Source organism: Falco naumanni, chromosome 4, assembly GCF_017639655.2.
Source record: "Falco naumanni isolate bFalNau1 chromosome 4, bFalNau1.pat, whole genome shotgun sequence".
Classification (NCBI taxonomy): Eukaryota; Metazoa; Chordata; class Aves; order Falconiformes; family Falconidae; genus Falco; species Falco naumanni.
Window position 1 is genome coordinate 47442852 of NC_054057.1, and position 25033 is coordinate 47467884.

General features: G+C 38.7%; 1 protein-coding gene across 20 annotated transcripts in view; it reads right to left on the reverse strand.

The window, feature by feature from the left end:
- PARD3 (par-3 family cell polarity regulator) overlaps window positions 1–25033 on the reverse strand; it is a 461704-nt gene that overhangs the window by 121600 nt on the left and 315071 nt on the right. For all 20 annotated transcript variants that reach the window (XM_040589689.1, XM_040589699.1, XM_040589690.1 and 17 more), the window contains one exon: window positions 19632–19848. In XM_040589689.1, coding sequence (XP_040445623.1) covers window positions 19632–19848 — 217 coding nt within the window. The remainder of the gene's footprint in view (window positions 1–19631; window positions 19849–25033) is intronic.

The following is a 25033-nucleotide window of genomic DNA, read 5'->3' on the forward strand; positions in this document are numbered from 1 at the left end:
AGGTGTTTACAAGAACTGTGATGGACATGGATATGTACACACCCCCCTTTTATTTCTGTAGAAGCAGTCAACACTCCCCACTCCAAACATCATTTGAAGGTTTTGGTAAGATTACTCTTGCTAACATAAGTGTTTGCTATTTATTTCTATTAAATGCGTTTGCTCCATGAAGTACAATTTATAGTCTTATTGAAACCCACAGCCCAAATCAGCATCCTCTCCACCAAATTTGTAACAGACATTTATAAATTATTTAACATTGATATTCAAGCCAAGTTTAACTACAGAAGAGCAATGTCCAGCAGTACTAAGGCACACTATTAAAGCCAGCTGTTAACACTCCCTGTACTGTACTGTACTGTGGTGACTACACTGGTGTCCAGCTATTCCAAATCACCAGTCTTTCTAATTTCCTCAAATCGATGTTTCCTGCTCTGATTCATGAATATTAAGTAAAACAGGATGCTTAGAAATAAAAATAAAGAGTATTCAGATCACTGAAATTCAAGCAGTCTATGCAATATCCTTTCAAAACACCAAATGCACATCCCACAGCCCCTTTACAGCCAGCAGTAAAGCCCTGCCCTGCTGGTGTCCTGTGGCCCTTGTGTGAGTCAAAAGCAGTGAAGCGTGGGTCAGGTCCCCAGAATTTAAAAACTCAGTATTTAAAACACCCCAATTCAAATGCATCGGTCCAGTGAAAAGATCTGGCTTATCTTTGTAGAAGTTTCACCTTCTTAAATGTGCAAGTGGTGTAGTCCCTGACTTGCCCTTTGAACGTCGGTTCATGTGTGTGACACCTTCCCTGCAGCCCACCACCATCTGCATCACTGTGAAGCTTACTCCTTTACTGCTCAGGTCCTCAAAAGGAAGGGAAGATGGAATTAGGATATTTCCCCCATACATGACCCATGGCAACTTTGGAACCTTAGTGCTTCCCATGCTGTTTCTCCCAAAATGCATATATTGAATGGGCTGGCACACCCTCATAATAACGTCCCCCACTGAAGCGCCTGCTCACTCTATGATAACAGCCTAAGGCTGGAAACTCCTGAAGAGCAATTGTTAACGATATATCCCTTGTAAAACAGCAATCACCATCCATTTGTCCTGTGTCACGGAAACTAGATTTTTTGCAAGGACATGGCCTTGAGGATACTGCCAAGTGATTTGATCCCAGCCCTTGCTGCTCACTTCACAGATGCAGGAGCTGTTCCCCGCTGCACGCAGCTGGGTTAGTGAGTGCCTGAAGCGCTTGGAGATTTTCAGGCACTTGTCTGAACCTGTGATGGTTTCATTCTCATTGCTGTGAGGCTAGCTGCTGGGATACTTGTTGCAGTTCTTGCAAATACAAATGAAATGACAACTTTCCTTCCGAAGCAGACATGAGAACTTCACTGCTCAGGATCCGTGCATAGCAATGCTCCTTGCTTTAGTGAAAAGGAGGACAGCCTTTAAAAACAAAGGTAAGAACTATGGTTGGAATTAAAAAACAAAACAGTGCAGAAAAGGAGCATCTGTGACAATGATGTTCAGACAGTCCCAGAAGCCTAATTGCAAGATCCTGTCATTTGCTAAGTTAAGTGCCAACAACCTGACTGTGAGCTATAAAAGCCCTACCTAAATCAGTGCACACGCTACTGACACACAGACACAAGCTACTGCATGATGTGCAGCAAAATTACGTACGCTACCGCCTCACAAAGTTAACATATTCATGACAAAAAAATGTTGTGATGCTAAAGGTTGAGCTACACCAGACACTGTGGAGCACCTGCAGCCATAGCAGCACAACGCTGACCTGTGGCCACCACTTCCCCCAGTCCGAATTCTTAGAACCAGACCACAGAATATTACTCACGGTGGAAAATATAGAGCAAAAGGAAAGTGGACATTTTCCTCCAAACCCCAAACAATAAGAAAAAAATACTGTTCTGTTCATAAATGTATTCTTTCATAGACATAGCCTAATACTTACTTGATGACACATACAGCTATAGAATAATCTCTTTGTAATAGTAACAACGTTTATAAATACAGGAACAGTACCTCACGTAGCAGCTCGTTTATTCAGTAACTCTCTCATCTAAACTCTGTATAAAAAGTATAGCTAAAAAGTAGTTTCATTTTATTTTGTAACTGCATAATCAAAAGCTTCAAGAAAAAACTTCTATGACCAATTGAAATACAGTTTGTAAATTAAAAATACCCTGTCTATCCCAGAGTGTGAGAAACTGATGAAAGAGAACAGCTGAAATCTTGTTCACTCTAATTGCCCAGATACTCCAGGGTTCTACTTAATTTATAGCTTCTCAATTCTCCTTTCACATTAAGGGTTAGAGAAAGTTTCAAGATAAGTGTAAATGCTCAAAGTCATATTCACAGATCCACAGACTTAATCCTCAAATTCAGCCAACAACAGCAATCACAGTAAGTGAAGAAATTAAAAAAATGTAAGAGGACCAATTTTAAAAAGTATGAACTCTGGAGTATAACAGCCAAGTCACATCAGAAGAAAGGAGCATCCTCAGACCCTGTGATACTAGTTTGTCACATTATTATTAATAAAAAGACGAGAACACAGACCCACATGCCCGAAGCTTGACCCTCAAATAGGAAATCCCATGAAGTCTGGATAATCTAATCAAACTAAAATGCATACCCAAACCTCTCTGTCAGGCCCTAGCTGGCTTACTTTCAAGCTTACTTGCCTGAATGACTGTCACCAGTCAGGAGGTGGCCTAATCCAGAGCCTGTCACACTCAACAGAGAGGCACTGCCTAGCAAGTGCCTTCGGTGGCTTTGGTCCATTGCATCAGAGCAACTAACAGTACGAGACTCAACAGAGAGGGTAGGGTAGCAGAATATTTAAGGAACGAACTTAAGCTACGTGATGCCATCTATATAAAATACGCAAAATGCATACAACATACATATGTAGACATAAAGAACTTGTACATGACTTTGCATAAATAAATACATAGTCAGAACAACTAAAGAAAGGAGGATGTATGAGTGGTAGCAACAGAAATTCCACATTTACAACTTTTCTCAAATATAGCTTCAGTTTAAAATAACATATATCAGCATCCTTGATATGACAAAAATAATATACATATAATCTGCTAAATGGGTTTTACTCTGAGGTGTTACTGATGAGATCATTGTCATCTGCCAAATCACCCACATATTTCATTAGAATAAAGAGCTATAGAAGAAACATACATTAGTTGATTAATGAAAAAACACAAAAATTGATTGAGACAGAAGTTTAGTAGCATTATGTTCCTTAATAGAAAAAATACCATCATTAAAAATTAACAAACGGTAAGAGTCTTGAGCTGTTCTATCAGTGCTTTCTGTCTTCAAGGCCTTCATGGTCTTTTCCCCATAGCAGCGAACAGTATTCACACACACACACGCCCCAACACTACTCAAAGGATTTTTGCAATGATTTCTGCAATCTTTTTCACCCTGCTGTCTCAGCAAAATCATAAGATTTATATTGCAAAAGATTATTGTGACATACAAAAACATTCTGTTGCTAAAAAAAGAATGTAATAAGCATAAACAAAGATTCAACACAGCGCACAAACAAAAATCACCCTGGTTAGTGATGACTTGAGGGCTGACAAGCCTTCATTTCCAAGCAAAATTGTGCAAGTGCTATTTTTAAAAATATGCTTCTAAGTGCAAACATCTACATATTTGCAATGCATTTCTAGAAATAGCCAATTATCACATCTAATTGAATTAGTAGATCAAATTTTACTTGTTAGAAGGGAGTGGAATGACTGCTGGAATGACTCAGCAGCAGTGCTGTCCTGAGATGATACAGAAGCACTGACGTACAGGCAGCAGGAGCAAGGCGCCTTCATGTAGGAGCCTGTGGGTATAGTTAAAATGCACATTCATAACTTTTCATTTTCCATGGGTTTCTTTGCCTGTGTTAAAACTGATAAAGCCACAATCCTTCTGGTGTAACATTCAGCAGAAGATCCCTGCCAGAAGGGTTCCTGGACAACTCTACTGTCCCAAACCAAGAAAGGTGCATTACAAAAGGACATAGTCCACTCATGAAAATGAAGAATATCTCTGAAAATGTACACCTGTACCTCTTCAGAGCAAGGAATTTTGCCTTCAAGCAATAAAGAAACTCATGTGTTCAACGATGAACACAGACATTTAAAGCAGGAGAACCAAAATTTTTATCACTCCAAATTATCATCCCTCTCTGAAGTTGCCACTTGGTGCATGAATGAGTACTGTACAGCACGTGAAGGTCTATGTTATAATTCACACATTTCCTGCTAACAGCCTCTGCCTCACTTTCCAAACATTAAAAACCATTTTTTTCAGCACTGTTCAGGTGTGGATTCTAGTTCATCTCACCAAATTAAGGCTACTCAAAACCAACAGCCAGGACGGCACATAACTTGTAACCCTTCATGTGCAACATCACTGGTGATTCCCACAACAACTTCCTGGAGAGGAGTGGAAACAACATATGGGATCAGTAACCGTTTCCAGCCACTGAAGCTTAATCTGCCTGTCTTTGCGAGTCAGTATCCCAACTTCACAGAAAATGAGTATGATGCCAAACCAAGAGACATGTCATGAGGTTTCATTCAATTATTTTCATAAACAGTTTTGATAACATTTCCTGAAAGGCATGACACAACAGGCAGAATATTATTCACACCAAGTCGCTCTCTTTTCACAACTTCAGCATTTGTAATATTTACTTCCAGCATAAAATGGTGGAACTTTTAAAAACAGATTTCTTTTATGGAGAGACCATCTGTTTTGCAAATTTCTAAACAGAAGATAATCTTCTTGCATTACTACTCATGATTGCCTAAAGCTAGTTGGAACCATTGACAGCTCAAATAAATAAATAACTCTCAAGAAATAAGAAAAAACCTAACAACTAATCCCAACAACTGCAGTTTGAAAAAAAGGCTGAGAAGGTCAAAGGAAGTGGGGAAAATTTTAAAATTATAATATTGGAAAGACAGCAGCAAGTCAGCAAATAGACAAGAGATTCTTCTGTTGCATGGCCGAATCAAACTCAGTAAGCAATACCACAACGTACTAAAAGTGACCATAAATAACTCATTTTCATGGTGGTCAGCCAAAACCTGTTAAACTGTGGATTGCGGCATCCCTGAAGGAATTAGGAATAAAAAAGAAAGCTTATGCTTAGATACAATTGTGTTAGCAGTCATCAATGATGGGAGCAACCACAGAAGCAGTACATGACATTTTAATGGATGTTTCATAACAGCCTAAACATTTTAAAGTTTGCTTGTGTGGCAAAAACTCTTTAATGTTGTATACGCATTCAAAAAACAGAGCGGTTATTGACCACAGAGTTACTTGCTTTAAGATTAAATTTGATACGCTGTGTGCTATTTGTCATTGAAGAAAGTAGTTCATACATGTGACACAGCCAAGATAATTCAGTCTTTTAATAGATAATATAGTCCTAATGGGCAACATATCCTTTCATTACTGTAATTTAATGTACTTACAAATGCTCCTGTCCCCTCTCTCAGAGAGAATTTGCCCATCAAGACTGCAGTGCCCTGTTAGGCAATTCAGTACTGGGCAGTAAGATGTTAAACAGTACTGAAAAACCTGTAAATACAAATTGCAAAAAAGTCTCACTTACGAAGTAAAGAGCAGGCTCCTGAAAAAGTCTAAGTGAAGCCCTCCGATATGTCAATTCATCTTTCACAGACATAAATGCACACATACAACTGTCTACTTTGCAATACATAAAACCATACATAGGGATAAAAAATCCCCACCCCACATTCTAAGCATCAAGAGCAGCCTACAATTAACAGATGCCCAACTATCTAAAGTACAATGAAGTTATTCTTCTATAACGTAAGCAATTTTTCTGAGTCCAGATACAACACTCTTTCCAAGTGCACTGGGTGCCAAGCCCAGCCGCCCATCTCTTGCTCACACCATACTAAGCAGGTCACAAAGCCTCACTCCAGCTTTCACAACCCACCTGCCAAATGACAACCACGCAGCTAGATGGACACGCTTCTGTTGTTGCATTTGTCACACTCCACAGATTAGTTTAAAAATTGTGAACCCATTCAGGTATTAATACCACCACATTGTAGGCTTCTAATTACTGGTGTCCACCCAGAGCGCTTAGAGAGAGCGCTTAAACCATGGCTACTCTTCAACATGTTCCCTCCACAACTATACTTCTAATTCCTGCTTCGTTCATTTTAATGCATTATTGTTTCAAAATACAATGCTTCAAAATTGTAAATTACATCTGGCTCAAGGGCTGATTATGAGAAATACTAGCACTTCTGCCTCTGCGTGAATAACTCTGATAATAATGAGCGATTGATTGAGCTCCAAGAAGTCCAAATGATGAGAAGGGTCAATTTGAACATTTCTATTAGCTTCTTTTGTTAAATCTAACACTTTGCCAGGCCAGAGACAAATACTGCATCTGGTTACCATGATTTTTCCCAACCCTACAGAAGTACAATTTAGAAAATGGGTACTGGTCTAAAGGCAGACCTTGTAAGAAATGCTAATGAAACATAAAAACCCACCCATTTTACTGGCACTCAAGAGATGGTGGGGGAAAAAAAAAAAAAAGAAAAAAAAAAGAAAAAGAAAAAGAAAAAGAAAAGTTGCAAGGGAAATTTGCTTCAACACTTTTCTGGCAGAAAAGATAAAAAAACCCCTCAGTAATACAAAAAGCCCTCATAACTCCATTTTACAACTGAAATACTTGCTTGCATACACATGAGCATGGCCTGCCTTTTGTAAACGGGAACTACAGTGAGAAAATTACTAAAGATGCTCACTAAGCACATGCAACAGGCAGAGAAACAAGGACACAAATGTAATACACTGACTAGTTAGACCAGGAAATTGCAGTAACATTACTCCAACAACTTAGTCTTGCAGCATTGCAATTACACTATATAAAATCAGCAAAGGTTAATATAAATACACAGAAAGTTAATCAAACTACTGCCACTTCATCCAGAACCTTCCAAAGATTAAAACTTCCCTACAGATCTCATTACCTAGAAATGTTAATGTCAGTCAGCACTTTTTCTGTCAATTACTGAAAATCTTTGTTGATACACATCTCCTAGAAAATAACCTCTGTAGGGTAAATTAAGCAATAGGTGATGTCTCTATATCGTTAGCCTCACGCACATATTCACACTTACAGGAGGTACGGAAGGCACAGACAATTTCCAGCAGAGGAAAACAGACAACAGTGTAGGTTCTGTGGGGCAAGTCTAAACAAAATAGCCTTAAAACCCGGACAAGCATGCAGCTACCATCCTCTTCTCAGAGGATGCCTACGACACCCAACACCAGTTGCCCTCACTGAGCTGCAGCACCCAAGTGCGGGTGGCTGTCGGTTACAGTTTAGGGTCTCCTTCCCATTCTGGGTTCGACAGTGCCACCTAAGTCTCCTTGGGGATAAAAATATAAACTTTGATTAGAAAAACAAATAAATAATGCCAACAGGATATTTTTACAAGGTGCTGTAGAGAACAACTCCGACTACACTGAATGCCCCTGAATTTAACTTCTCATAAAAACCAGAGAGCAAAAAAGAACCAGTACATTATTTTGAAAGTTTGCTATAAACACAGGGCTAAGGCACAGGACTTAGCCTGAGCCAAGGCTCTGGTCAGCTTACATTAACATGTCACTGCTGGCTTCACAAACCTTTGTCTATTCTATCAGCTGATACTCTGCCCTGCGGCTCTAAAAAGTTAGTTTACATAGGCAGTATCTTCTGGGTGGAAAATGAAGAGTGAGACTTTGCACTGCCGCAGCACCACCGGAACAAACTGTCTCTGGAGTGGATGCAACAAGGCTCCGGTGGATCATTGCTGGGAAGTCAGTCTGGCAGCGAGTCCCCACAGCAGCTGGCGCGGGGGCTTGCCCAGAGCTGCCTGGAGCCCTGGAGATGCCCGGCATCCTATAGCTGCCAGTACTCAGAGGCTGAGCTGTCTTCATGGTAACTGCAGTTGAAATAACTATATCAATTGTGATTTATGCTGCTGATTATTTCAGGGCTAAGTCAGCAGTGGAGATTTATTTCAGATAGAAAAGGTGTACAACATGACTAATTAACAGGCAAGAGATGTGGGCTGGTGGGTTTTTTGTTGTTGTTGCTCCAGCCACCATACAAATAAGCTCCTAGCACAGAAGATCTCAGACCTAGACCAGCCCCATACTCACTGACATTTTTGTTCTGATTTGTATACATTCAGGCACTATAAGAAGTGAGCGACTGGGCCTATATTTACTTATTTAGAAACCCAGATAGATGGTGTTTAAAATAAACCCAATCCTGACATCAAAGATACCCGGCTCCTGAGATGTTCATCTCCAAATGAGATCAGGTCTGCCTTTGCTCAGTCCTACATACAGTATACAGTAATTATCACTGCCACCTTAATATTTCTTCAAAATAAAATAAATCTTTAAAAACAATAATAAAAAATATCTTAAAATAAGTCTAAAATAATTCTTAAAAGAATGAGGAAAATGACATTAAGTCTTCACATTTTATTTATCGTACACAAGCAGTTTTCTTCCTTTTGCAGTTATAAAGGACAAACAGAATTAGCAAAGTATTTGGAGCTCCACAGGTGATATCAGGTCTCCTAATAGTTACAGGTGATGATACTGTTGGTATCATTACCTGCTCAGCAACATCAGAGAAAAGAAATACTTCAACTGTAACACCACATCTGAAACTCCTGCTTGTGGCAGCATGTTGTGCTCTGAATTTCAGGATTTTAGCACTATGGCTTAAAGACAAAGATAGCATCTGTAATAACATTGTGAAATATTTGAGATTTATTTGTGGTATGTTGCTGTTAAAATGTGTAATAGCAATTCAGCTTGCATTCTAAATACTGTTGGCACACCTGGTGTTGAATATGCTAGAAGCACTTGAAATCAGTATAAAAATATACTACTTTCATTATTATGGTACTCAAAAATGCTGATGCAGCTAAGATTCTAGATGCATTTTTGTTGTTAAGTCTTTTTTTCAGAACTTTTAGAGATAATCCATAAACTTTGCTTCTGATTAGACATTTTCTTACTAAGTGCCACCTATAACAGCATAGCAGAAAAAAAGAATTCTACAACACTTTCAGTCATGCATCTACCACCCATCCACCTTCAAACTAAACTCAACAGCAGCATTTGGAAACTATAGATAGCATATGTTTTTAGCATACAAATATTTTGTATTTCTACAACATGGGAAGCACCACCGGACATCAAAGACCATAGAGACACTAGCATGGATAAGGTACTATCCCATTTTTAAGATAAGAAAACAGTTCCTCTTAAAAGTTTAAGTAACTTGCCAAAGTCCAGATTTCTGTATCACAAGCACAAACAACGTAAGGACTAACTGCAGATTCCACTGACAAAGCCAGGTCTATGACGTTAATATATCTACTGAAGTAGTTATTTCTAACAGAGAGTTTTTCTACCTATACAGCATTACCAACATACTTTCAACATATAACACAAACCCTTTAAAATAGCCATATGAATAATAGGCTATTATATTTTTTGACAATAGTTAAGATCACCAAGTAGTCCGTGAAACCATACTACGTTCTTTTTCTTTTTAGGACTAGAAGCTACAGGACTGACATCAAAAAACTCCTGAAAAAAAGTGTTAACATTTGTAGAATGTTACGTAGAGATTTGTAGAAACTATGAATTTATCTTCTGTAGAAGCAAACATCTAAAATTTTGCTGTTAATCGCATCATCGGCTAGCCTAAACATGCGCTGTAAAACTGGTTGAAGTGAATGCATTCCAGCAGGATCTATTTTACAAACATCTACAGCCTTTTCTTGCACTCCTGCTTATTATAAGTTTGCACAGAAGCAGTAAAAGTTAATATGCAGTGGAACACTACATTAACTACTGAAACGTTATTGCACATCAAAAAGGTTTACTGCTGCTTTGCAAACATGCTTACCTGGGTGCCATAAAATACTGACATAATGAGTCAGCTCTACCACAGTGCATTGCAATCAGGTCTTCGCAGTTATAATGTAAAAGCAGCTCCTTGATACAAGAGTCATTCTACACAATCTCTAAAAGACATTTCTCTAAATTATATACTTCAGATTTTGTTAGTGCTTTGGAATTAGGTAAGTATACCCCAAACTGACACTAACAGGACAAATTGCCCAGAATGGAATACACACACACACATACACACCATATTTTGCACTTGAGTGCAATGGCACTGTCTCAGGAAATCCTTGAGCTGCAGATCACTGAAAACCTGGCAGACAGACCTGGGAAGAACTGCTCTAGGGTCACCCTGTTCTGATACCCCACCCTTGGGAGATACTACTGACCATTATCAGAGATAAAGTATTGGGGTACAGGGACTTACCAGGTATCATACAGCTCTGTGTGACTGTATTCTTATATTCTTGATTAAACTCTAGAGAATCTACTGAACGTGGAAGGAATTAAAAATACTTTCTCCCCCACCAAAAGTAATACAAACTTCCTTCTTTTGCAACTCGCTGAACTAAAAATGCCTGAGGATTTACTTGAGGATATCTGTACTTTGAGATGAAAATGAAATGTATCAGCATTAAAACACCACAGATCTAACATTTTTATTTAAAACACGGGTAACATTTTCTGGTATAGCATGAAATAGTAGAAAGGAAGATTTCTGTAGACAGTTTCTTCCTCAGTTCCACAGAAAATAATCACCTTTTCTAGCTCAGTGGATCATACCAATATGATACTATCAGGTAACATATCAGCCAATCAAGCTTGGTATCCTAAGACTTGCCAGTCTAAGACAAGCTAGAGTAAGATGCTTGGAAGCACAGTAAAAATAACCTGTTTACAGATAACTTCTTCCTTAACAGTATGCAACAGGTGGCTCACAGTCACAAATGCATGCTTACCTGCGTTATTTCCTATATTCTTGGTGTCAAGAAACTGTGGGGGTAGTAAGTCCTTGAGGGTAATCACGTATGACAAAAATCCTTTAAACTTTTTGGATGACAAACTTGTTGTACATCCACATGTTTTTGCTTAATGAGAAGGACAAGTACATGTTGATTGATTCAGATTTTTCGTACCAGCAATTATTCAACCTTGTTCCTATCTCCTCTTATGGAGGACAAATACTTTTTCACCAGGAGAGTGGTTAAGCACTGCAACAGGCTGCTGAGAAAGGCTGCTGAGACTCCATCCTTGGAGATGTCTGAAACTCAACTGGGCCTGACAATCAGCTGATGAAATGCTGAAGCTGGACTGCTGTGAGCAGGAGTCAAACTAGAGATTCTTTCCTGCCTGAATCACTCTAAAAGTGTAGTATTTTCAGTACGTCTTCAGTCCCTCCTAATTTTTTTTTCCCCTCCAGAAGTCATCAACAGATTCAAAGTGGGGTAAATTCTACTTGCATACTCCATTGGCATTATGTTTCTAGTATTTCCTTCTCTCTTATTCCTTCTATAAAACTTTTGTTCCTCATATATTTCCCTGATATAACAACTTACAAGCCTAAATAAGCCCTCTGAATGCCTTATACCCACTGTCTTCTTACTACATACACTCAGGGAAACGCAGGGGCTCACAGGCTATTTCTATTCCGGTATATTCTGTTCTGGAAATCATACTGGCTTACACCCATTTTTCCATTTTCACTGAAGTGTTTTATAATTCTGTCCTTAATGGCTATTTCTCTGCACAACAGTAGGACACATGGAAAACCTAACAGGAGGCATCAGTCTGCCAGTGTACCACGAATACAGATCATTGTTCCTGGGAAGTGAAATGCAGTAATAAGTTGGAGCTTTGCCGTTTAGAAAAGGCAAATCAGCTGTCCTGCAGCTGCCAACTTAAGTACCTCAAGTAACTACGACTTAATAGTCTAAGTCATCTTCAGCTATAAAAATATATTAAGTTGCATTAATTTTCATCTAAGAAAATGTTCCTATTTCTGCTTTTAAAAAGGATTTTCAAAGGCAGCTGCTTTAAAAACATAATCTACAGAATCGGTAATGTATACCAACGTACAGGTGCCATCAGCAGCAAATTAAATCTCCAAAGAACATTTCCAACAGATAATGAAATAAACTTCATTAACAGAGCTTTTCATCTAACAGATCCTTCACATCTCAAGACAGTATTTATTTACCATACTTCGTTATGAACTAGCACACTGACTAGTTAGTCTTCAACCATGACATCAGGTGGAGGAAAAAATCCTATTTCTATACGAGCTAAAACTGAAATTGACTTTGAATCTCTGAACTGTCAACAAATTCTTCTCTGAAAAGGCTTGCTTTGTAGAGATTATAAAGTAGGTGTCATCCTTGACACTTGTGTTCTATATTCATCCAGCAGGCCTGGAAGAGAACTGCCGCAGAATGCCGGGTAGGATGGCGGAGGGCTCAGCTGTCATGCCGCCTGCCTCCCTCGCTTGCTTTGCAGGCAGAGACGGTGCTGTAGGTGTCAAAGGTTCTCTATTTAAACTCGCTGACAAGCAAAGGAAGAATACTGGAAGAATATGTTAGCAGCCACTATGAACTCATCTCTAGTAACAAGTCAACCTGACACTTATTTCTGGATGTTAGAAACAAAAATCCCGATTCTATTGAAATTATGGGGAGAAAAAAAAAAGAACTCCAAACAAAAAAAAAAAACACCAAAAAACCCCACCACCATACAATATACCCCCATCAGATTTACAAGTTCAGGACTTACTCTGGGAAAATCCAGTGTTAAGAATACATAGAGCAAAGCCCTGCTTTCTGTCAGAATGACAAACTAGAAAGCCACATACGATTATGTTAATCTCTCACTTCAAATCTCCCTCGCACAATCGCATACCACTGCTTTCTGTGTTTCGTTTAGAAGTCACAGAGTTTACTAACCACTTAATGAAGCTGCATTCCTTAAATCCCTGACAGATTATGTGAAGTTGTTTGGTTTAGAAACACGAATTTGCCATTCCACTGCCCCCTGCCCTAATGTCATCTTAGTCAAAAGCTGGTGTGTTTGGGGCTGCAGGCAATGGGACACGCATTTCCTCAAAGGAACTGATTCCACCAAGCAGCAGCAAACAGGAGGGCGAAAAAGGATGGAGAGGAAAGAAAGAGCATGGCTTGCCTTTCCAAAAAAGAAAAGCTATTTTCAATCAAGCTTATCTCTTTCAGTCCCTTATTTACTTTTAATTGGAAAGAAGGAAGCGAAGAATATGAATATGCTTTGAAATACATTTATAAGAGCCCCGGGTAATTGTCTGCATCAAAGATGACAATTTGCTGCATGGCTGATTTCATTTGAAAGGCTTTTCTGATTCTGTGTGTCCCAGTGGCCATTGAGAACTCTGAAAGTGGATCAGGACAAAGTAGCCCAGAGCAGCACAGAAGAGAAGGTGCCATCAACAGCATCCAACTTGTAGCCAAGATGAGGACTGTGCTCCTCCTCTGAAGCTTGAAAAGGCATCATGCTGAGACCCTGCGCCCAGGATTGTAGCGGGTCACACATTTTCTAGCTGGTGGCAGAAGAGGGAAAGCAGATGTGGACTTAATGATAGTGGCACCATCTGGCTTGTAGTGGCAGCAGGCAAAAGCCAGAGCACAAATGGCCCCAGATTCCATTTACCTGAGCAACGACCCAGCTCAGCATTTCTCATGGAAGTCTCAGTACAAGCACTGCAAGCTGTCGGCGACGTTCTCAGATGAGCATTAGCAAACCCAGGTGCAATTCAGTGCGCGAGCAATGAGCTTCCAAGTTAGAAATTATATAGCCGGCAGGTGTTTAAGCAATAACCTCCTCCTCTGTGTTCTAAGGATCAAGATTTATGGTGTTTTGTGCTGTGAGCAGAGCACTAAAGAAAAAAAATATTCTAACTTTTGGAGCTCATTCCCATGTTTTCTATTAAGCCTATACATCAGTAAGTGTCATTCACCAATACAAAGCCATATTAGCCATGCTTCCGAGGAAAATGCCATTATTGCTGCTTCTTAAGCTATTGAATGATGAAAATCAGACCACAGATTTTATTTTATTGAGTTTGAGGTATTTGCCAGTCCTGTTCATTAGGGTATAATTCAACAGTATTTTACACAACTCAGATACCTTTTTGTCATGTGCCTGCTTAAAAGTCTGAAGGTTGTTATTAAATGAAAGAGAAAGAAGGTAATTACTAAATCAATGTTATAACCCTTGTGATTTGCTTTTCATCTCCTCACAGACATTATGATGAGAAAACTTAAATGAAAGCCAGAATAGGAAATACAAGGAAGTCATGTAACAAGGAACAGTAATCCATGTAGGTTATTCTCCCAAATGCCCAGTCAGAGGTCTCAGATGGCTAATGTGGTTGAAATGTGTAATTCAAAGCTACAAATAATATGTTTATGAATCTGGACATGTCTAGTGCACCTTGGAAGCAGCTGTGTGTGGGCAGAAAAAAAAAAAGAAAAAGACAGCAGTATATCTGATTTCAGCTAAAGAAGGCTGCAAACTAAATTATCTATTTCCTCTCACAGAACTGGAAGATACAGCACAGCAAGGATCCCAGTAATAATTTTAAATGTAATTAAATCTAATTAGGATTAGATTTTAATGCTAATCTGGGAATATTACATTTGCATTGGCTACCAGTGCATTGATTTAACCACCTGTATGCCACAATAGTTAAGAAAGCCATTAAAGTTCAGTTACCATACATTGTGGCTTTACATCTCCGTGAACACTGGAAGCCAGATCTTGAAATGCGCACCTTCCAGTACTAAAACCACCTATGTACATGATTAATTTTAGCATACTGCCTTGTTCCATGGACTTCATTACACAGTGCTTATGTTCTCCATAGAAAAATTATTTTTATGTGGGACTGAGGTATTAATTCCTACAACAGAAAATGTATTCATTTCACATAACATACTTATTCCACAGTGGATTCAAATTACATTACATCTGTTTCATAAACAACCTCCCAAACCAATGCAGGTGTTTTCTTGCTTACACTCAAAGTTAAGATACAATGTGCATACCTCTCATCTTTTGTTCTCCTCAGCATTTCCCCACAAATTCAAACATACCATTTGTATTTGCAAATCTGTTTTTACCCAACCATAACAAGGTCTTCTTGTTTCAGCAGGTTTTTGTTACCAGGTGCTGAGTGACTGTCCCTCTGGTATTTCCAGCAAGATATCACTAGGTAGCTTGGGCTCCCTACTACTCCCCTTTCTCCCTTTGGAAACTCTGAGCTGCTTTTTTTCCTTCCTTATTCTTAAGATGTTGGTAGTTCAGTTTCTTCTAAAGATGTTATTCCTCAGACATGTCCATTCCCGAGACTGATCACTTAATGGACATTGTTCCTATCACAAAACTCACCAGTGAGAGTCTTCCCATACAAACTCCCCAGTAAGAGCATGGTTGTCTACTTTCTTGCAAACAAAATTAATTCCCCAAATAAGTGACATAATCACAGTGATGCCACCACCTTATAGAACCATGGTTCAGGGATGACCATAGAGGAAAACTGTATATGGCTTTAGGAAGCTGGAGAAAGATCTGGAGCTACCACTTCAGTTGCCTATGACCTGTTACTTCACCAGTCCAGTCATCCATCTAGAAACTATATCCAAGCCTGTACACTGGGAATAAGTGTAAATGAACTACAGGGACTGTAAGTCATAAGCAAGACTACAGCAGAAGTGTCACATCATCATTATCCAAAAACTACAATAAGAGCTATCTCACATCTCCCTATCTTACATCCTGAGGGAATCCACTTTCATAAATGAAAATACCCTATATATGACAGGGGCAAGAGGAGGGGAAAAGACGACAGCATATACAATTTTCCTCTTTCAGGAGAGGAATGTCAAAGAATCGCACGACATAGAAGCCCATCAAATTAATGTATCCCTTCCAGCACTAATTACAGGTGCACTGTTTGAAACTGTGAAGCCTCTTTCTTAAGGCAGCACTACAATGACTTATTTATCAACTGGTTTTTTTATGTCAGGTTGATTTTATCAAGAAGTAAAATCTCTACTTAAAAATACACAAAACCAGTCTTAGAAATGACTAAATATATTTTAGATTGCACTTGAAGAAGCATACAATTTTTTATAAACTTCTGATGTCAAAACATATATCTACTCAAGACTTCTTAGTGTAGTGAAACAAACAAACAAATAAAACTAGCAGAACTTTTTATCAGCTTCCCAAAAGCTATTTGCTCAGCTGGTAGTGGCCATCCAGGCACCCCCTAAATGAACAGCAATGGAGAAGGAGGAACTGGGCAGCCTCTCACTTGGTGTGTGGTTACAGCCACAGGACATGACACACAATCCTATTGAAGGGATAAGACGGGAATGATGCAACTATTCAGGTAAAACAAATACATTCAGGTGTAAGCAAAGCTCTGCAATGCCTGCATCTCCTCCAGTAGACCAGTATTTTTGTTCAATGCTTTCCTAAGTTAACTTCTGCCCTACATTGATCTGTGAAGAGACAGAGACTTCTCAGCCAAATGACAAATTTAAATAAATTATTCTGTTCTGCCTTGAAATGTCATTTTGAAAAAAGAAAGACACACACGCTTAGACAGATTTATTTCACAGTGAAAAGGGTGAACTTTCAGAGTGTCCACAGTGCAATGTCACCAAAGGTCCTCTGGAAATAACGGGAGTTGTGTGTGTCAGAGCCACGCAGGCTGCATCCTGCATTTTACAGTTCTCTTTCACAGTTATGTCAGTCATCTTAACTATGTCTGATAAAAGCATTAAAACAATGGAAGTATTTAGAAGATTTATTTATGATTTTAACCTGCTATCTGAATCATCCAGGGATTTCTTGGAAATGATGACTAGATGCTGAAGGATAAATGTAACCTAGGGTTCTCTAATGGGAGTTTCCATCTCAGTACAGTTTAATGAAGATCCCATTAGCAAATCCTAAGATTTTTAACTGAAGGCAAGGAGACTTATTTTTATACATCACATAGACACCACTCTATGAGCTGCTAGTTTGCATATAGGCAATAAAAAGCCCCTTGGCTAAATACTGACATTGGAATAAAGTGTCAGTTAATAGTAATATCCTGCAGGTGTTCTTGCCCATACAACCTAATGAGGAAGGATTATTTTAAGATAAGAGCACAGAAAAGGAAGGAAAAGGTGAAAAAGGAGAAGAGAAAAAGAACTACAAAGAAAACACAATGTTGTGCAGAACCAAAACATCCAATTATGTTTTGATCATGGCTTGAATTTTAAATGTTACCGTTATCATTATTTTCTATCACACAACTTTCAGTAGTTACTTGATATCTATGATATATGTCAGACGTACAGAAAAACAAAGCATGTTATAGGCAGACGTAGTAGCTTATCTTGCAGCCACTATAAAGCCCATCTCTCAAACATTATTGAGAAGCCTGTCAACAAAACAAATCAAGCACTGAATGGAAATGAGGCATGATGCTTAATTCCCTCAATCAGCATTTTCCTCCTTGCCAGGAGCACCTCTCTTGGGTGGGCTGACAAGGTGCAAGCTAATTTACAGATCCAGGAGGAGTTAACTGCATCTGGATAGCACTGCACCCACGTTAATTAAGAGGAGGCTGAAAACATAAAGTTCACTCAGAAATGGTAGAGAGGGAAAAAAATAACTCAAGGAAATTTGACTGTTATGAAGAGCAAACAACAACGGGATCATCAGATCTTCCTACCAGTCAAACTACTGTTGTTTCTAGATTAAAGATTTCAGAAGTGTTATATCAACCATACAGACGAGGTTACTTCCTTTTTAGCTGGGAGCACCTGATTAAAAATGGTATTAATTTCCACTTGTACACTTGTTTCCACCTAGAGCATTCAAAGCTGCACAGGAATGCCAGACATCAGGCTCTAAGGCTGGAGGGCAGAGAGGAGCCAGCAAGCCCTGCACTGAGCTGGCTCTAGAATGCGAAGGCTCCTCCCTTTGGATGGGACCATATGCGAGTCAGCCCTTTGCCCGTGCACCAAAGCTTGCAACATGAAGCAGCTATCTCACAGGTCCTCTGGGTACTGGGAATGTTACACAGGAGGAAAGTGAGGACCAAGGAGCTGCCCAAGCTTTCTAGATGCTGTAAACATCTCTGACTGAATTCACAACATGGCACTCATGTCATCAATATGCTACTTAGAGCCCATAGAATTTATCATATATAATATTACTTAAATTTACCTGCCATTTCTGCTGTATAAAAATGGCAAGGACTGCAGAAAAGAACCAGTCAGCATTTCTTACCTCCTACCTTCCAGCCTCCCCCAGTGCATTGCTCTGCTTCAGGCTTGAATTTAGGCAGGTAAACTCCCAGAAGATGAGGCATCCCCGTGTGACACGCAGGGGACCAGGCTGAAGTGCTCTCCTCCTATCTGACCCGCGGGACTATCTCCTATAACTCTTTTGGTGTTCTGTGGCCTATGCTGCCTAACAACTTGGTACTATTTTGTGTTTTCTAAACACATTTTCTAAGTAATATTTTCTAATTAACTAGTTTTCCTAGTAACTGATGTTGTCATACGATTCACAGACACAGAAACAACCCTCAAGAACCTATGCAGTTACAACACAGGCTCACTTCATGTTTTACAGGATAAAGAAATTAACAGGATAAAAGTTAACTGAAGCTCCACTTACATGTTTCCAGAGCTGAATCACTGTTACTAAGGTTTTAAAATAATAGTGGTATCTCACTTCAAAATTAAATAATGAATCACTGCATATACAAAAGGAAAACAAACACTGCTTTATTTTTTTTTCTTGGAAATATATTTATTTACTCTAGCTAGCTAAAAGAAAGTCTGGTTTTCTTGCTCTCATAACTTCCCACAAGTGACCCAAGGTGTTGTCATGTTTCACCATTTACCCAGAACAGCAGGGCGTCCCTCAGCAGTCTGCTTCTTTCAGATCACTTATGACTGCTGGAAACACGACTCCTCAAAAAAGACCCCCAGTGCCTGGTAAAAATCAGGTCTTTCACTGACCCCTTCACCAGACTGTGGGTTCTCAGAGCACACAACCTTACTCAGATCCTGTTTTCCCTGAGAGAAGCATGCTGTTTTTCAGTCTCAACCTGATTCAACTCCTTCACATCATGCCTCCGTGATACCAGTCTTGATAGTAAAGCACGGAAAAACACTCATTTAGTAACACACAAGCTTTGGGTACAGTATTAGGAACAGCACAGTTTAAGAAAGAAACAAAACCCAAAATTATTTGACCTGTCAAAGGACATGTGCACTACTTGGAAAGAGTCTTTGGTGATGTCTAAGACCAAGCAATTTGCGACTTAAAACCATTTTTATCTTTACAGCACCTTTAGCCTGCTGGCCACCTCCTTGTCTTCCATCCTGAGCTGCTTCCCTTCCGTGACACCACTCACAGGCTCAAAAGTTCAAGATCAGCCTACATATATCATGTATATATTTATACAGTAAAATATGGCCTCAGCAAACAGTCACAATATAAATGAACGACTAAAAGATGAAACTTCTTTTTACTGTTAATTCTATATTTGATTGCAAAGCACCTACCTGAACATGTCCCCTAAGCCTTTCAGCATCCCTTTCTTTGCCTTAATTTTATCCTTCTCTTTATCTCGATCTTTCTTCTTTTCCTTTCCAGCCTTTTTTCTGTCCCCTTTATCTTGGCTTCCATTCATCTGTCTCTCCAATGAGTGGGATGGCTGGTCACTTGCTGTGGACACAGATTCTCTACCAGATCTTGAGCTTTCCTCTGTGTCTTCCTCCACTGAAAGCACATATTAAGAAACATTAGTGGGATAAGAACAAACAACAAGGGCAGGCTTTTTGGTATGTTGCATAATGTATTTTGAAGCAGGATATATAAACAACCACAAAATACTCATTTATTTTATTTTCAAAATCAGTATCTGCTCTTGGGGGGTTTTCCTGGAATGTTCATTTGTACTATTAATGCAAGGAACTCACCCTTTGCAGAACACTCTGCAAAACACAATTTGTGGTTTGTGTTCACTCCAAATAATGTATGGGTTAATAAAGAACATTAGCAAAGTGATATTAATTGGCCCATTTTGTTTCAGTATTTAAGTCAATTGAGGAGTGATTTCAAAATATCTGCAAGAAGAAACAACAGCAGCACCAGCATGACCTGTCAGTAAATTCTTAGAAACACTCCTATAAAAGTATGAAAGTCATTAAGGACTGTTAACCCTCAATACAAGCCTTGATAGACTTTTTCTTCTGCTGCAAGTAACATAATGGTTTTGCCACACTACTTCATTTCCTGGAGTAGTTTAAAACATATAATGCACTATAATTTTCACTCCTAGTTGAGATGGGGTAGCCTGGGAGGTTCAGGTGGGGAGGTTCCACCCACCGGAACAAGTAAAATCCTTTAAGGGTAGATAACATGTTCCTTCTCTGTTTCCAATCCAAGACCAAGACTCTGAGAATCCTGAAGTATACCCAAGCCTAGATTTAATAGACCACATGTATTTCAGAAAGTTTGAAAGAAAAATGACCAAAAGAAACGATCTATTAAAAAACCAAAAACTCCTCCAGTAGCTTAATAAGAAAGAAAGAAAACACTTCAAGCTCGTGGGTCAGAATCCTGCAACCATTTTGACTGAACTTAAATCCATGTCCAAAAATCACAGTGCATGGCTGTCGAAGCTGTGATCTTGCAGGAGCTTTCACATTTTATACATCACATTGTAAGTAGGGCTACACCATCTCCCAGTTTTCCAACAGACAGCACAAAGCAGCAGTTAGGATCACAGATGTATACTTTGTACTGTCTCCTGTAGCTCTAATGCCTAATGAGGCTCCAAACAACTTCTGGCAGTAGAAGTTGGAAAATACAGTTTTGCTTCATATATACACAATCTACAGAAAAAGAAAAGATTTTGGTTGGTACTCAATAAGATATGGAAATGGCCATGGCTTATAGAAGGAAAAAAGAATCTTTTTTTAGTTGAGCATATATTTAATACTTATTATTATTCCTGCCAATATTACTGTTTCTAGACCTCACTGACTATTCTACAGCCAATAGAAGTGTGTCATTCTTTAGAAATTTCTCTTACATAGACTACTGTAGAATATCAACTTGTTTTTCTTAGTTATCATTCATATTTACCTTACAAGTAATTCATCGAACCTGAAAAGTCTACAAATCATTGACTGAAAGCCATTCAATATCATCTCTTCTTTCTGATACTTGCCTGCAAAATACTTTTTATTCATTAATATTGCAACACACAGACCTGTCCAACAGTCTTAGTACTTATTCACTGAGTATCCCAAGATTTCTATAAATATTTTCCAACCCTGAAAGATCATATAAACATATTTCAAGAAAAACATACCATGTCAGATAAATCTCAATATTAGTAACTATTTTTGAATCTCAACTTGTACTCTGAAATAAGAACCAGCAGGGGAAAAAAAGAAAAAAACAAAACCAACCCAAAAAAACCAAGGACAGGTTTCAGCATTTCATGTTCACTTATCTTCAGGATCACTGTGAGTTAAGTAGATGATACAGCTTCTCAGTTGTAGGCACAGTTTTAATATTCAGATAATTGTATTTTAGAAACTTAGTAGGCCTGTCCTATAAATGCCTCTGTACTAGCTGTACTTGTACTTTTTTCTTTGTCACAGTGTTTCTTAATCAGTGCCTGGGATGATATTTAGTTATTTAAAGAGTAGTGGAAAACCACTTTGGAATAGATAAGCTAATTTTTTTGCATGTTAATTTATAGCTACAATCTGTTCCAGTTAAAACCAACTAGACATTTAAAACACTGTACTTACAAATAAATATAATTAGTAAAAAAAAAGTGCATTAAATTTCTGACAACTTTTGAATGTTTACTTGGTACTTCATTCCTAGAATTTTAAAGTTGAATCAATTTTGACCTCTGGTTGTTCATATTCATATAACAATGAATTAATCCTAAATATGTATTGTGTACTGTGCTATGCTGAGTTTCTGAACAACTTGTCATAACAATGCTTCCTCTTTTTATTTATTTTGCATATTCTGTGGAGGTCATATTGCCTCCTTTTCCAAACATGTGCTGCAATAAATATTTGTCTATCATACTTGCTTGCAATTAACTCTGTAGCTTAGGCTGAGCCCTGTGAACTGGGCTGCCTGTTCTCCTGGAGTAAACACTGGTGTCTCCACTGGACTGAACAGAATTTCTGGTTTTCTTAAAAGGACTCAACATGAAGAAACTTGTTCCACTTTTATGCAGCACAGTCATTCTGCAATTAACATACACCTAATTACTAGTGTTTAGAACAAATGCAAATGCTGCTCAATTAAAATTCAAGCCCAGGCTACAAATGAAACTTCTAATTTTTGTCAAGTTGCAGTAATGACATTAGGTTACTGCATAACACAGAATGTATTTGTTCTGGTGCTGTTATTTCCTTCCTATCCTGCAGCCTCCTGCCTCTCCATTCAGGATGCTGAAGCCAAAAAATTAAATTGGAGTATACTTTAAACATCAATTAAACCTGAAAACTAGTGTCATTTCATGAACCACACTGTACTATGGAGAACTACACAAATAGGTATTATGAAGCTATTCCCCTAATTAACCCATAAAATGGAAAAGATGCACATGAGGAATCAAAGCTACTTAATGTGAAGCTATTTTGCCACTAAGCTCCTAGGCCTCTTGTTGTGATATTTAATACAGCTGTAGTTTCTAGCAATTAAGATTCAGCAAAAGATTAGAAAGCTTTGTTGATCTCTCCCAATCCAAATGCCTTGTTCTCATTCCAGACACTAAAGATAACCATTTTGCTTCCAATCAGCTATTTCAAGTATTAAGGAAAAAAAAAACAAAAAGCAGGAAAAATGGTCAGTAAAAGCTGAACACCTATACTTTTCAACACATTACTTCCTTGCAGCCATTAAAACTCAAATGCATCTGGCCCAAATACTTTTTAGAATGTTGCCGTAGAACTGGTCACTGCTATCCAATTTTCATCCTACACTGAGTAATTTAATAGCATGTTGTTCCAAGGACAGCACCTACATTCAGAAGAGAGTCAGACCCTTTGCCACATATGCTACCTGTGCTTTTATGGCTTTTGTATATGGGGTGATGACATGTTAAGAATTCCTTTATACAATATATTGTAGTGCTATTATTTGCTGCTCTAAAGAGGGTCACTGGAAGAAAGAAGCACTCTTAGCACTGAAACACTTGGAGGATAAAGGGGAAAAAATCCAAGGCAGACAAATGGATCCAATCTCAAGGGCATCAGCAAATTGACCACCGACATGTTTGCCTGTGTTTTATAATGAGAGAAAGCCATGTTTTAATTTCAAACAATTGTGGAATAAGTAAATACAATTTAAAAAATCTTAGGCAATGGCATTATGGCAGCAGTGAGCATTAGGACCAGATTGCTAAATTGATGTCTACTTATTTGTACGTGCCCAGGCTTTGTCCATCTGAAGATACCATTTGGTAAATTCTTGGGAACCTCAGGCCACATATAATTTACATGAAGTGGAGCAGTCTGCCACGCTTTCAGTTTTAACATAGATACAGACACGTTTTCAGAAAGACAGGCAACATATGGCTGGGCCAGCTCTTAAGCTCCCATGGCCACCATGAGGAGAAGGCCTCAGGGACTGAGTTCTGTCCAACAAATTTACTATATTTGCTTTGCTACTCATCTGCTTCTATTAACCTGGCACTATCAATTTCTGGATTACTTCTTAGATATTTTCTTATAACACACAGAAGCTATTAAAACACAAGTAACTCATATAGAATGCATAGTTCTAAGCACATAGCTTGGTCACGCTTTGCTCAGCCCTTCTTCACCACGTGAGGTTTGAGAAGAGCCTCGTTCTTGCTCTCCCATGACACCAAGATGGCTCTTGGTCCACCAGTGCCAGACGAGTTCATCCATACAGAGAGATGAGGGCAAAGCCTCCCTCCATGGCATTTTGATTTCAGCCAGAATGCTTTGTCTGGTTTCCACTACTCCCATGCAAAGGAGACAAAGGTCATTGAATACTTCCTTGCTACCCTCTATGCATTGCATCAACAAGCTCAAAATCCCTTATAGTAATCTCATACACCTATACTCACCTAGAAAGCGTGTCATGACAAGAGTTTTGCCATGTTTTTGATCAAATGAAGTTAAACCATCTGTAACTTCTGGATAAGCCCTGGATATCTCACATCTTAAAAGAGGATATTGCTATCAGTGGGCTCACACCAAACAATGTCTTTTAGAAAAACATACACTTATGTCCCCAAAAACCATCAATCGGCATGCAGTTTGGGAGAATGAGCAGGATCACTGCGTATTTTCTCATACCTGTTCTTCTACTGGCCAGAAACAGATTGACAGCCAGCAGCACCAGACCAGCATTTAGCCTCACTGCTGCGTGAAATCGCTAGGTGCTGGAAAAGTGAAGCAGAATTAATTCTGCACATAACTACCTTTGAGAAAAGTGACTAGCAAAATGACCTCCCTTTCAGTCTCAAAACACTTTTAGAAAGAGGCAGATGTATAAAAAAACCCAAACCCAACAATCAAGGAGTTTTAAAAAAATAAAGGAGTGATTACACAAGTAGCTTATAAAAGAATATTAGGGAATGAGACTTATGAAACAGACTTTCCAAAACTAAAAAATTTTAAAGAGACGAGGGTGAAAAATATCTTTTCAAGCCTCTTCCGTCAGCATTCAGGCTAAATATTTTACTACTTCAGCCTTCCCACCACCCTCTTCATTCATAAACTTCTAACTAGTTGCTGGTTGATTAAAAAAAGTTCTGCTGGTGTGTGACATGTTGAAAGTAGTACATCATGAAGGTTAAAAATTCAATGATTTTAATACAACTCCTTATTGAGGTAATTTACCATTCATACTATTTTCATTCAATGCAAGTTGTCATTTTACCAGCCCATTC